Below are 12413 nucleotides of genomic sequence, written 5' to 3'. Positions count from 1 at the left end.
ACTTTCAGGGTAGGAGCTGAGCGGAGCGCCCCATTAGTTTTGAAAATTTCGCGAGGATTCGTCAACCGGCGCCAAAGTTATTCAAAATAGAATTTTCAGATTTCCTATGGGAACTCGGTCCTAACTATAACTATCTACTGGCGACCGTCAGTAGATTATATATATATATATATATATATATCCTTGCAAAACGGAGTTCCAACTGTGCTCTCAGGTCAGGGTGTCTTTTTCCCTGACCTGAGAGCACAGTTGGAACTCCGTTTTGCAAGGATATAATTACCGGGTTACTCCACCGGCGCTGTGCCACCCCTCGGAGGGCTACGCTTTCCGACAGGAGTGCATCTTTATTGGATATATATATATATATATATATATATATACATATATACATATTATCTGCCGGCGGTCGCCAGTAGATAGTTATAGTTAGGACCGTGTTTCCATAGGAAATCTGAAAATTCTATTTTGAATAACTTTGGCGCCGGTTGACGAATCTTCGCGAAATTTCAAAACTAATGGGGCCCTCAGCTCAGCTCCTACCCTGAAAGTCTCGGGGGGATTCGTCAAGCGGGGGCCGAGAGAAAAGGGGGGTCCCAAAACGCGTTTTCCCCATGCATTTTCCCATAGGACCTTTAGTCGCAGGTACAGCCCGAACGGCTGAACAGAATTACTTGAAATTTGGCAGAGAGGTAGTCCTCAGGTCAGGGATGTGCCTTTTGCATATATGGAGTCAATCTGTTCAGTAGTTCCTGAGAAACTTGCATTTAAAAGCACATACATATCTATAGCCGCGCACCGTGCGCGCACCGTGCGCGCACCGTGCGAGCACCCTAACGTGCGCGAGCGTAATTCTGATTGGTGGTTACATGTTAGTCAACGTTCGAATCGGTCGAAATCAGGAAGTGTCGGCCGCCATTTTGTTTGTTTTCAGTGCGAGAGTGAAAAAGGAAGGTGGCGAACGTGAAAAGGGGGCAGGGTAGAGAGTTCCTGACCCCCTAGCCTTTGTCAGGGGGTCCCTGAAGGACCCCGAAGGCAGAAAAAAACATTGTAATTTTTTTTTTTTAAATCGCGGGGGTGAAAAACCAAAAAAAAAATGTTTAATACGTAATTTATTGTAAAATAAATATATATAAAAAAAAATAATACATACATAACTTAGCATTTAAAAAAACGTACAAATTCACTGAAAAAAACATAGGTTTCACACCCGTTATAGTTAGGAATTAGCATTTAAAAAACCTTGCAAATTCACTTAAAAAACCATAGATTTCACACATGTTATAGTTAGGTGGATATTTCACTCGTAAAAAAACAATGAAATTCCCCCGTTATAGTTAGTTCAGATAACTATAACTCGCGCGACCGCCACTCTATCACAAGGATGATGTAATCAGTGATGTCATGAGTGATGCCACTGACCATATCATGAGTAATGTAATATGTGACGTCATGAGCAGGATTGCGGGCGCTCGAGTTATAGTTATCTGAACTAACTATAACGGGGGAATTTCATTGTTTTTTTATGAGTGAAATATCCACCTAACTATAACATGTGTGAAACCTATGGTTTTTTAAGTGAATATATATAAATATACATATATATATATATATATATATATATATATATATATATATATATATATATATATATATATATATATTCAATAGATATAACATTCCTGCTATTGTCACTTTACCTAAACATACTATTGTGTTTGTTAAACTCGTATTGTATCAGCTACGTGTGTATGTTGCTCCTTAGTGATTGTCCTTATTGATTTGTACTTGATTAATATTGCTTGGGGTGGTTGCCAGCAACTGGTCCAACACACCAAGGTTCCCTTACGATGTCATGCCAAATTGGTGAGCAAGGGCCCACTGGATATACATTTTGTACTGTAAGTCACTGAAAACAAGTCAAAAGTTGAAAAGGTAAGTGTAAATTTTAAGTTTCACCTTTATCGATTTAGAAAATGCGGCCAGTCTCTAACCGATCAGCTATGTGAATAATGTGCCTTTGTAATTGTTGGCCTGTGTGCACAAAGCCATATGTTTGATTGAGCATGTGTGCATGGATGCAGGCAAATGTGATATTTGTGCTAAAATGCATTCATATTCACAAATGCCCTTTACAAAAGCAGAGAATGTTGGTTTTGTCGATGCTTCTTAAAATATTCCAGAATGTCATTCTAAAGTGACCCACGTTATTTACAAAGAAACAACAGAGAGACATGCCCCTGTACTTAAAGTCAAATGGAATCGAATAAAGGCACCCCATGGGAACCTACGACTGCTTGACACATGGATACGTTGACATCTCACGTTTTTCAATTTGGTAGACTAGCATATCCCACCTTTAAAACCTCCTATAACATGAATGACAAAGGGAAACATAAATACAAACTGTGGTCGAAATCCCCAATGAATTCAGCAGCAGAATAAGGCCCATGTTTTGAAAGAGACAGTTTGTGGCGGCTGGGCAGGTGTCAGCAGGTTTCCTGATGACAAACCCTCTCCCACACCTACCTGACAGCGCCTGTCGCCCTGCTCGTCTCTGGGGAGGAGAGGCCGGGCTCTGCGTCTGCTTTCCTGCGCAGTGATTGCCTGTTCTGCACCTGTCTCATCACACTGCTTTTTATCTCCAGCAGCGTCGACATGGTGATTAGCCTGCAGAAAGGGAAACAGAACGCAAACGAGTTCAGTGCATTCCCTGGGCCCAGTGTCCTGTGCGTGTCTTCACCATTCACGCCAATGAGTGCATGTCCAATAAACGTGAAGCAGCAAAGCTGCATTTACTGCTTAAAGGTGACGGATCGTTGTGTTTTGCAGGGAAAGAGCAGCGCGAGGCCGTGTTGTCTTTGAGTTCAACTGGGTTCCCAGGTCCTTGTGCACGTGCAGATGTATGCCATCGCATAAGTGCAGAAGAAGCATATTAGGACTTCACAAACTTTTCTTAAAGTGCTCCTGGAAGCATGTGACAGTGCGCTGGTTTCCATGAGTGCCTCTGAATAGGTTCTTAATGATGGCTATGGAAAGGGTTTTCCACATGCGTTCTTGTACATGGTGTACCATCGGGTGCGGGGACATGTCATCGAATTTGTGCGACTGCTCTTTTTTTCATTTTTTTTCTCCAAGAAGAAAACATTTCTAGCCTACAATGTCACTATTTTAGGGATACTCTCTTCTCATTGCTACAATGGAGTAAGATTTCCTTATTCCCTTCACAACAGTAAATTCTGTTTCCAGGGTGAAAATGGATCAGAATTTTTTTTTAAATATCTACAATCTCTTGAATTTGCGCGTGAAGAGTGATCTTACCCCATGACGGGTTAAAGTCTGGGAGTTCATCTAGAGCTATGTGTGGGGAGACTGTGTGATGTGATTGATTATAGCACATAAAACAAGCATTAGCAAAGCTAATAGGTCTCGCCTTTTCAAGAGCTATTGGCTTTGCCACTGTGTTTTAGCCATGTTGGGCACCAGAGTCCCCTAGTGTAATGATTTGTTCTGATCATATTGAAGTATTTGTTACCAACACTCTTCAGGAATAAATGTGCTTCATTTGTGTTCCTAATTCTGATATATTCTGAAACACCTACACAGTTCATTTAAATGTTGTTGTGTGCTACGAAAAAACTCTTTCCTACCCCCAGTATCCAGCAAGATTGTCACATAAATCCTCTCACTTTGAAATCAGAGAAAGAAAAGTAAGCAAGTGCCCTCGGAAGACAGCGTCTGACATTTGACATGTGATAAGATAAGAACAAGATTTAATGGCCTGTTTACAGGAAGGGAATTCGTAAAAGAATACAGTAAACATGCTTTAGGCAACGGGAGGGACAAATTGTACCTGGAGTGCATAAAGCAAATAAAGTCATCAAATAGAAAGCCAGCAAATGTTAGTTATAAACTACAAACGCCAATGGTAATCAACAGTCGGAATGCATTACTAGGTCAACTTTCTGAGTCCCGAAGATGTCTTTAGCAAACAGGCAGCTGTGGTATCTGGTAGCCTGCGACCTAAACACTAGCTTTAATGGAACTCAATCTCTCTCTGAATAACTTCAAAAGACCATAGGAGCCGATCATTCTGCCACCGTTGTTTTTTCTTTGGATACTTTTTTTAATAAATAAAATGTTCAAAATAAAAGTATGTAGACAAAACACTATACAAAAGTATCAACTACATTTTATCAAGGAAATAAAATTACAATAGAGAATCAGTGGATTTTATGTCAATTATTGGCAGAAAGAGCAATTAGTATTTGTCTCTGAAGAATGACATTAGTTTGTTGCACAGCATCTGAGATGGGATGGGACTGGTGATGAGGCAGGTCTCTGGTAGATCATAAAGACGTCCTTGAATGAGTTTCTGGGTTTTGTAATCAGTCTTGATTCTGCTCTTTTCTGATCTTGAGGAGGGTTTGCGTGATTACATTCTTCTTAGTGACTATGACAGGACATTTGATTACTGGGCAGTTGTGACTAAGACCGTGTTTTCCAATTGACCCTCCCCTGCAGTTGTTGCAGACTGTCAGGTATTTCATAGCATAGTAATCAAGAAGAGCTAGCTACTAGGTAGTGTACGTGTTATATGTTTTTGTTTTGGAAAAAGAAACGCTTGGTTTTCTTAAGAAAATCAAGCGTTTCTTTTTCCAAAACAAACACATATAACACGTACAGTACCTAGTAGCTAGCTCTTCTTGATTACTACATATCCCTCGGGGAAGCGAACTAGCTACTCAAGTTCCTCACTCTCCTCTTGATTTCAAATAGGTATTTCATAGCACCATACGGGCATCCACTAAGCGGTTGGTCTGTTTTCTAAAACACTTCCTGAAAGGTCGTAGGCTGACAGTTTGCGATATTCCTTGAAAGTGGGTTGGTTCTGCCTCAATGTTGGATTTCCCTAGCGTAGAATGTTTACTCAAGTTAGAATTTGATGACGGCATGATCAGTCCCTGAGAAAGGCTGGAAATTGCATACATGAGCATACGGGGATAGGAGAGAGAGAGAAAGAGGCAGGGATTTGCATGGATTGGTTTGCAACTGCACTGTTAGAGTGGGGAGGAGGGGTTCAAGGCTGTACTGATCCAGCTGGAGAAAGCTCTGTTACATTTTGTGAGATGCCAAGGTTAAATGTATCACACACTATTCCTTTAGATAGACTGCCAACTCATACATTCCGGTATACAATGAACTGAAATAATTTAGAGAGAACCAGTAGATGTTAGCCAAAGTTTATAGGATCTTTGGAAAGGGAGAGTGATGATTTTAGGGGCAAAACACATTCATGCAAATGAAGAGACAGATAATGCACATAGAGAGTAGATATTTGAAGTATCTTCCTTGAAGTGACCTTGCACACTCTGGAGCTCTTGACTAGGATGGCCACAGTGACTCCTTTTCTAGAAGTCCTGTTTTCGATTTTCGATTAAGATGTTGTAATTAGCCTTCACTGGGTCTTAGGGAGGGATGTGCAGTTTACAGAGTTGTTTGTGATCAGGTCTTGGATTGTCATGATTCTGCATAGTAGTCCTGGCATTAGAAGCACCTCTGTAGGTCTGGAGGTGGAAAGTTTTCCTTACTTGGGATCCATATAGAGAACAGTGGACCCTTATAGAGTCCTACAACCACCTAGTTTTGATATTCCTATGGTATCACAGCCCGAGAGCTGTTGAATTCGGAAACTAGGCTCAACATGTTTCTGAACCACATTAGAGTTTCTTTAGTTAATTTATGCTTCCACCACAAGTCCTTCGAAGATTCATACCACAACCTTATCACTCTATGAGTGCCGAGGGAAAAGGGAGATTCTCGTTTGTCCCATAGATGCTGTGGCCCACCCCTGTATCATTCATTGGCCACTTTTGAGTCCCAAAGGCTAGGTCCGGCTCTGTGTCATGTAGCCAGTCCTTAATTATGATCAGGGGATGCTCATCTGTGTTTCTGGTCTAGTTAAAAAAGGTTAAATTAGCTTGAAGTTGACAAGTCACCTTTTCCTTGGGAAGGTTGTTAAAAATATATTGCTGGTAAAGTCATATGTGATGCAGTCTGTGGTGTCACGTGTGGTTGTGAACAATACATAGTGGTGGAAATTATGGTTTTGCTGGCAAATATATATGTTTTTCAGTTTTTAGGTGATATTTTTTCCATACTGTAAACTAAAGTATCTTCTAACAATGAATATATTTTGTGTGACAAACTTTGGCAAATCATAATTACGTATCTATAGAGAACATGGACCACAGACTTTGACCGTGAACATTGTCATTCGATGTGTCTGGTATACTAGCAGGAGGATCAGTGGGTCCAAGTCAAATGTGTACAGTGTGCACACACTAGATGCATCCAACACCCAGCAGCCATGAAACTATCAAGCCACTGCAAACAATCATAGCTTGTAATAAATATGATGACATGAGCTGCAAAAGGTCAAAGTCACACGTACTTAATAAATTGGTTTGAAATCAACAAGTCAAAGAATAATATAGATTTGTAACGTGCTTCCTGTGTTACTAGGATGCATTGATTTCCCATGTTTATATTCTGAGGAAAAGGGCAACGTGTGGGAAGCACATTGTTAAACTATATTATAATTACATTGTTGACATCAGTACAATACCTGAAGCCCAATTAGTAAAACAATATAAAGTTATAGCCATTTAATTTCACTTGTACAGAGTTGCCGCTTTCATTGACTATCAGGCAACAACTTTGCCTTGCTTTTGATGAGCTGTTTGAGTGCTTAGCCCTGGAACCAGCGGCGGCTCCTCCACAATGGCGGAGGACCGTTGCCTCACTGCCTGGCTCAGAAGCAGCAAATGAAAAACGAAACAATGTTCTTGCATCATTTTTTTTTCATTTGCTGGCTCTGAGCTGGTACTGTAGGGAGGGGCCGAGGCACGGGAGGGGGAGTGCTATGTGCACTCCCGAAGTGTGCACATGTGTTTGGCCGGCCGTCCAAAACACACGTGCGCACTTAGGTTTCTCCAGCCCAGCTGCATTGAACAGATGGGCTAAAGAAACTCTAAAGACTCCCTCATCTGAGTGGAGCATCTTTCCAGCCTGTTCAGGCCAATCCCTGCGCTGCTCTGCAGCACGGGGATTGGATGGATGTCTGTCCAAGGGGCTGCTGGGACCAGGAAGAGGAGCGGAGGCGCGATGCGGGAGGTGGAGGCTTCAGGTAAGTTCTTTTTTTTATACATTATTACTGCCTGCCCCCGCGATCCTTCCTGCATTCCCTCCACCCGCTCCACCACCCTTTGTGGAGGCCGCCATTGTCTAGAACTAACATATTTGGCCTGCTGAAAAAGTCTCTGCACACTCCATGTCATAGTTATCAATGTGTACAAGACACACTGAAGACGACGGGGTACACGAAATCTAGTAACATTGTAGACTCTCTAACTAGAAAAGCATTGGTAAATGCATTTGGTTTCACCTATGTGATTAATAATAAGTTGTTTTTCGTTGTAAATTGTAGCTTGCTGAATAATTGTGCAATATAAGTTACTGAATCTTGAAAACAGTTTGTTTACTGCCTTTCCAGTTGTTTCTAACTGTGAAATTTTTTATGTGCTGTGCATCTATGATTACCCTTTTAAAAGAAAAAATTGTAGAGGATGATGAGTGAGTTAAATGAGACAGGACAACAATATTGGGAGATTAGCATACTCTTTCCTAAATCTACACTTGACAGCACACATTTCCTACAAAACCTGGCAGTTCTCCCTGAAGCCAGCACACAGAGACACATTAACGAAGTTGTCTGTAGAATTAATAAAGAAAAAACAATAATTAAAGAAAACAGCAGATGTGTAAAGTTAAGTGCTCTGAAGGCAGTTTCAGATAGGACAAACTTGACCCGAAGGTATTGGAGCTGTTTACATGAACACCCATTACATTACGTAAGGACACATTTATTTTAGGTTTATGTACTTATTTGAATCAGTGGTTAATTTGTAAAATAAAAAGTGCCGGGGCTCTCCTCAGGAGCCAGCGCTAACAGGGGAAATGTGCTAGTGCAAACTGCCTCCTGACTATAGCCCCGGTACTTATTATTCAGGAGAGGACTTGGCCTAATGGCTAGAGCTGCCGATTTCAGGAGCTGGGGAACCGGGTTCGAGTCTTGGCGTGGCTCAACATCCTTTGATTCTGGGGAAAATCGTGTGCTGTCCAAATGAGTGTGTCCTTAATTGGTTCTATAAGCGCCGGTGCTGAGGATTAGGTGTCGGTGCTAAGCACCAGCTCAAATTAAGCACTGATTTGAATAATACTTTTAGGGAGACAATAGGCAATTGGTGTCAGAATGAAGTTACATTTGGGAGGATAAGAGGAACCTGTACGATGAAAAAAAGAACGAAAACCGTTAGTCTCAATAATGTCTCCTTTGACACCCTTTCCATTCGGTCAGCGCTTTATTTTTAAAGTACAAAAGAAAAAAAGACAGTTTTGCAACATGGCTATATATTTTCTGTTATAAATTAATATTATAGCTGGTTTCACACTTTAGGAGACGTTGATAGATTGTGTATGTGTTGATTTATTTAAATATTTGATTGCATTGTGCTTATATAAACAAAATAAAATACTTTTTAAAAAAGCAAGCAGCTTCAGCTTTAGTGTTTTGCGATGTAACAGCGCAGGATACCACCGCACAGGCTTTGTTTCTTTCTGTCCTCACAAAACTCTGAATCACAGCTGAAGTACTGTGATGACACAACAGAGGGACCTGTCATCTAAGCTCTTGTCGTAGTGCTTCAGCAACATTCACTGCAAAACAAGCAAAAAGGGAGATAGCACGGGTTAGTGGAGAAGTGTGGCTCAATGGTTAGAGAGACAGACCCTGATGCTGAAGTCTGGCCCGGACCAGGGTTCAATTCCTGCCTCGGCGGGTCTTGGGCTCAATTGCCCTGGACCCGATAATACTCGCCTCGGTGCCTATTCTAATCATGGGTCCCACTCTGCAACTCTGGGAAATAGCTTGCTTAATCTCCACAACGGCCCCAACAGCGCTAGGATGCCTGGCTTCACCTTGGGGGTGCCCAGGAGTGGGCACTTCACAGGGAACGGCCAGGAAGGGTTCCACAGCGGTATGTGCACAGTGCCTGAGAGACCCTTTCGGGGGTGTGCGGAGCGCTATATAAATGCACTACATTTACAATCTCTGGGGCGGCTCCTCCGTAATGGCGGAGGAGCACTGCCTCAATGGTTCAGAGCCAACAGCAAAAAAATGAACCAATATTTCATTATCGTTTTATTTTTAAGCCGCTGGCTCAGCCAGCATGTGCATGGAGGGGCGGAGCTGAGGCATGGGGACGGAGGCATGGGAGGAGGAGTGCACGAGGACTCCCTAAGTGCTCATGTGTGTTTGCCTGTCACAGGCCGAGCAAAACACACATGCGCACTTAGGTTTCTCTTACCTGGCTGTATTGAGCAGGCGTATTAAAGAAACCCCACAGACTCTCTGACCTGAGCGGAGTGTCTTTCTAGCCCGCTCAGGCTAATCCCTGCACTTGGGCAGGGAGTCTGTGACGTAGTCATAGTGTCTGCTGGGTAAAGGAAGTTCCAGCACCAAGACGCGACGCGGGAGGCAGCCATCAGCAGGTAAGTTTAACTTTTTTCTTTTAATTTTTTTGTATTATTATTGTCTCTCTTCCTCCCCTCTCACGTGCCCCTCCTGCGCTCCACCCCCATGCCTCACCACTTTTTGCATGTGGCGGCTGCCACTGTAAAAACGTGCCTGCGCGGTTAGAGTTCATGCATGCTGCCTGAATATCCCCCAATCAGCTTCATTGTCCAAGGCAAGGGAGGTACTGCCCACATACAGGGTTTTGAGCTGCTAGGAGATAGACCAACTTCCTAAATGCATTAAGTGCAGTGCTACAAAGGCATTATACAGTGTGCTACGAAAACACACTGTTTACTTGTGGAAGGAGAACCATTGCTGCGTGAAATACCTACTTAGAAAACAGCAGATGTGCGGCAAAGGAGAAAATGAGTAATTATGCCAAGTTTTGTCACTGGTTGAATGACCAAGCAGAGTACAGCAATGAATCTCACCATTAAAGCAAAGCATGATTGATGAAGACTGCGCCACTGCACCCTTGTCGTGGTGCTCCAGCAACATTCACTGCAAAACAAGCAAATAGGGCGATAGCACAGGTAAAACTGAAAAGTGCCAGCGCGGTTAGATTTTATGCGCGCTACAACAATATCCCTCAACCAACCCCAGTGCCAGAGACAAGGCAAGTACCACCCTACTTACAGGGACTTGAGCTGCTAGGAGCTAGACCAACTTCCTAAATGCATTAAAGTCTTAAGCGCAGTGCTGCAAAGGCATTATACAGAACGCTACGAAAAGACATTGTTTACGTGTGGAAAGGGTACCATTGCTGCTTGAAATGCTTATTTAATAAACAGCAGGACCCTACTCTGTGTTCGAGGGTGGAGTCAGAGATCACACAGGGAAACCCGCCCCAGAGGTCCTGGAAGAACAAGACATAAAGCGGCTGATATGGGGGAGGGAGGTTTAAGATGAATCCATGAAAGCACCTGACCTCGTCTTATGGAGTGCAGGATGAAATTTAAAAACAAGCAACACAGCGGAGGGAGACAGAGAGCAGACACATGCACTCTTCTAAAGTGCAACTGAAAGTGAAAGAGAGTGTGTGCAGGGAAGTAAACAAATACTGAAGTGGAAGCCTGCTTGTGCCTGGGGGGACGGTGGAATGCACACTATGATGAATGCACTCATGTGTGTCATTGCTTGTGCCCCGGGGGCACTATGTAGTGCGTGTTTCATCCGGAGAAGCTTAGAAGGAAAAAAAGGCAAGTTGGAAGATCTCCACTGAGATCATACCGGTGTGCTGAGCCCACAGCACTCAGACAGCCTGTAACTTTAAAGCAAAGGTGTGTTTGGTTTTATTTGTTTTCCTGATTGTTGCTTGAGGTGCTTAAAAGAAGTTCCACTGAAGCGGATTAACACAGTACTTTGCCAATGGGATCTGGTAAGAGAAACACACGGAAGCACAGGAAATAGAACATCTACAACCAATAGAAATGAGGAAAAGTAAAGTGACAAGCACAAGAACCAATGAGAAGTGAAGGCGGGATGTAAGTCCCTTTTAAGATATATTTAATACAATTGATTTCACAAGTACAGTGCAAGCACTGTGCATGCAAAACCTAAAAAAGGAGCAGCAGCATTGTATAAACTCAAAGAGGGTCAATGTAGGGGCGACGTTTGGCTATGCAAATGGTAAAATAAATTCCTAATCTGAGATGTCAAGGGTATTGGGGCAAGCTATCAGCAGACCATCTAGGGGTCGGTATTGGTATATAGATGTTGTTTTTGAGCTGGGTCTACTGTTGCATGCCATTTGGGAGTCCAGACAACCCATACAAATAATCCTTATTTTTAAATCAGCTACTCATAGCTGCCAAACTGACAGTGGCATAACATTTGAGGCACTAGGCCATAAGATGGTTCCTTCTACCAGCATGCCCTGTAACGTTAGAGGGCGTTTGCTCAGAAAAACATAATGCAGAGATGTTAAGTTTCCTCCTGGTTTTTCGACAGCTCCCGGCCCATAATTCTAGGAAGTGACGTGTATCAGCCCATATGAGCACCCCTAATGCAACGATCCATGTTACTCTCAGAACAATGTGAGGCAATAAGGCCAAGATGTACCAATGCTTTGTGCTGAGTGTGCATCACAAAAGTGAAGCAAACCCTGCACAAAGAGTTGTGGTGGCATCTACCATCAAATGCAAACCAGGATTTGCATTGGAAAGTTCCCCCGTAGTGGAGATCTCCCTATGGTAAAGTATAGGGAAAAGTATAAAAAGTTTATTGAAACTGAACCAAAATCATTAAAATATTGTATGATAAATATTCATGTACATTAATTGTATATATATTTACTTAAATGCAGTGCAATTTTTTCTAAATGCTACAGCCATATTAACTTAGGTTTAAATTAAATATTTTTTATTCCTTATTAATCAAAATTGAAAGTGATGTATATAATAAGTTGAGAGTAATTTAATTATATTATCATAATATTAATGTACCAATTAATTTATACGTTCAAAAAAGGCTATTGTCATACTTTCAAATTAAATAATTAAAATGCTTTATATTTAGGTAACTTTTGTAAAATTAAATTAAATGTAATAATTTTTTTAATCATTTAAATAATTGAATTTAACATTATTTCCTTTGGTGTTTTGTTTTAAGACTCTACCTCTCTTGATTTTAATGAGAGAGTGCTGCCCTACCAGAGGTAGGCCATGTGTGGTGCTAGGCCATTTCCAACTCTGAGCTGAAGTGAATTTAGAACTGTTTTGAGGCCTTTTTGCCTTCAGGAAGACCCTTAAGACCTGGCTCTTCGGCTAAACAGTTCTGC

At 42.0% G+C, this 12413-nt stretch overlaps 1 protein-coding gene across 2 annotated transcripts in view; it reads right to left on the bottom strand.

Moving 5' to 3' along the window:
• Positions 1 to 12413, bottom strand: part of BAIAP3 (BAI1 associated protein 3) — a 1035958-nt gene that overhangs the window by 629808 nt on the left and 393737 nt on the right. For both annotated transcript variants that reach the window (XM_085629280.1, XM_085629278.1), the window contains exon 2: positions 2527 to 2667. In XM_085629280.1, the coding sequence (XP_085485406.1) occupies positions 2527 to 2657 (131 nt within the window). In that variant the 5' untranslated portion in view covers positions 2658 to 2667. The remainder of the gene's footprint in view (positions 1 to 2526; positions 2668 to 12413) is intronic.

This window comes from Triturus cristatus, chromosome 10, assembly GCF_964204655.1.
Source record: "Triturus cristatus chromosome 10, aTriCri1.1, whole genome shotgun sequence".
NCBI classification, from domain to species: domain Eukaryota; kingdom Metazoa; phylum Chordata; class Amphibia; order Caudata; family Salamandridae; genus Triturus; species Triturus cristatus.
Note: the sequence above shows the minus strand (reverse complement) of the source record. Positions and strands in the feature narration are given on the sequence as shown.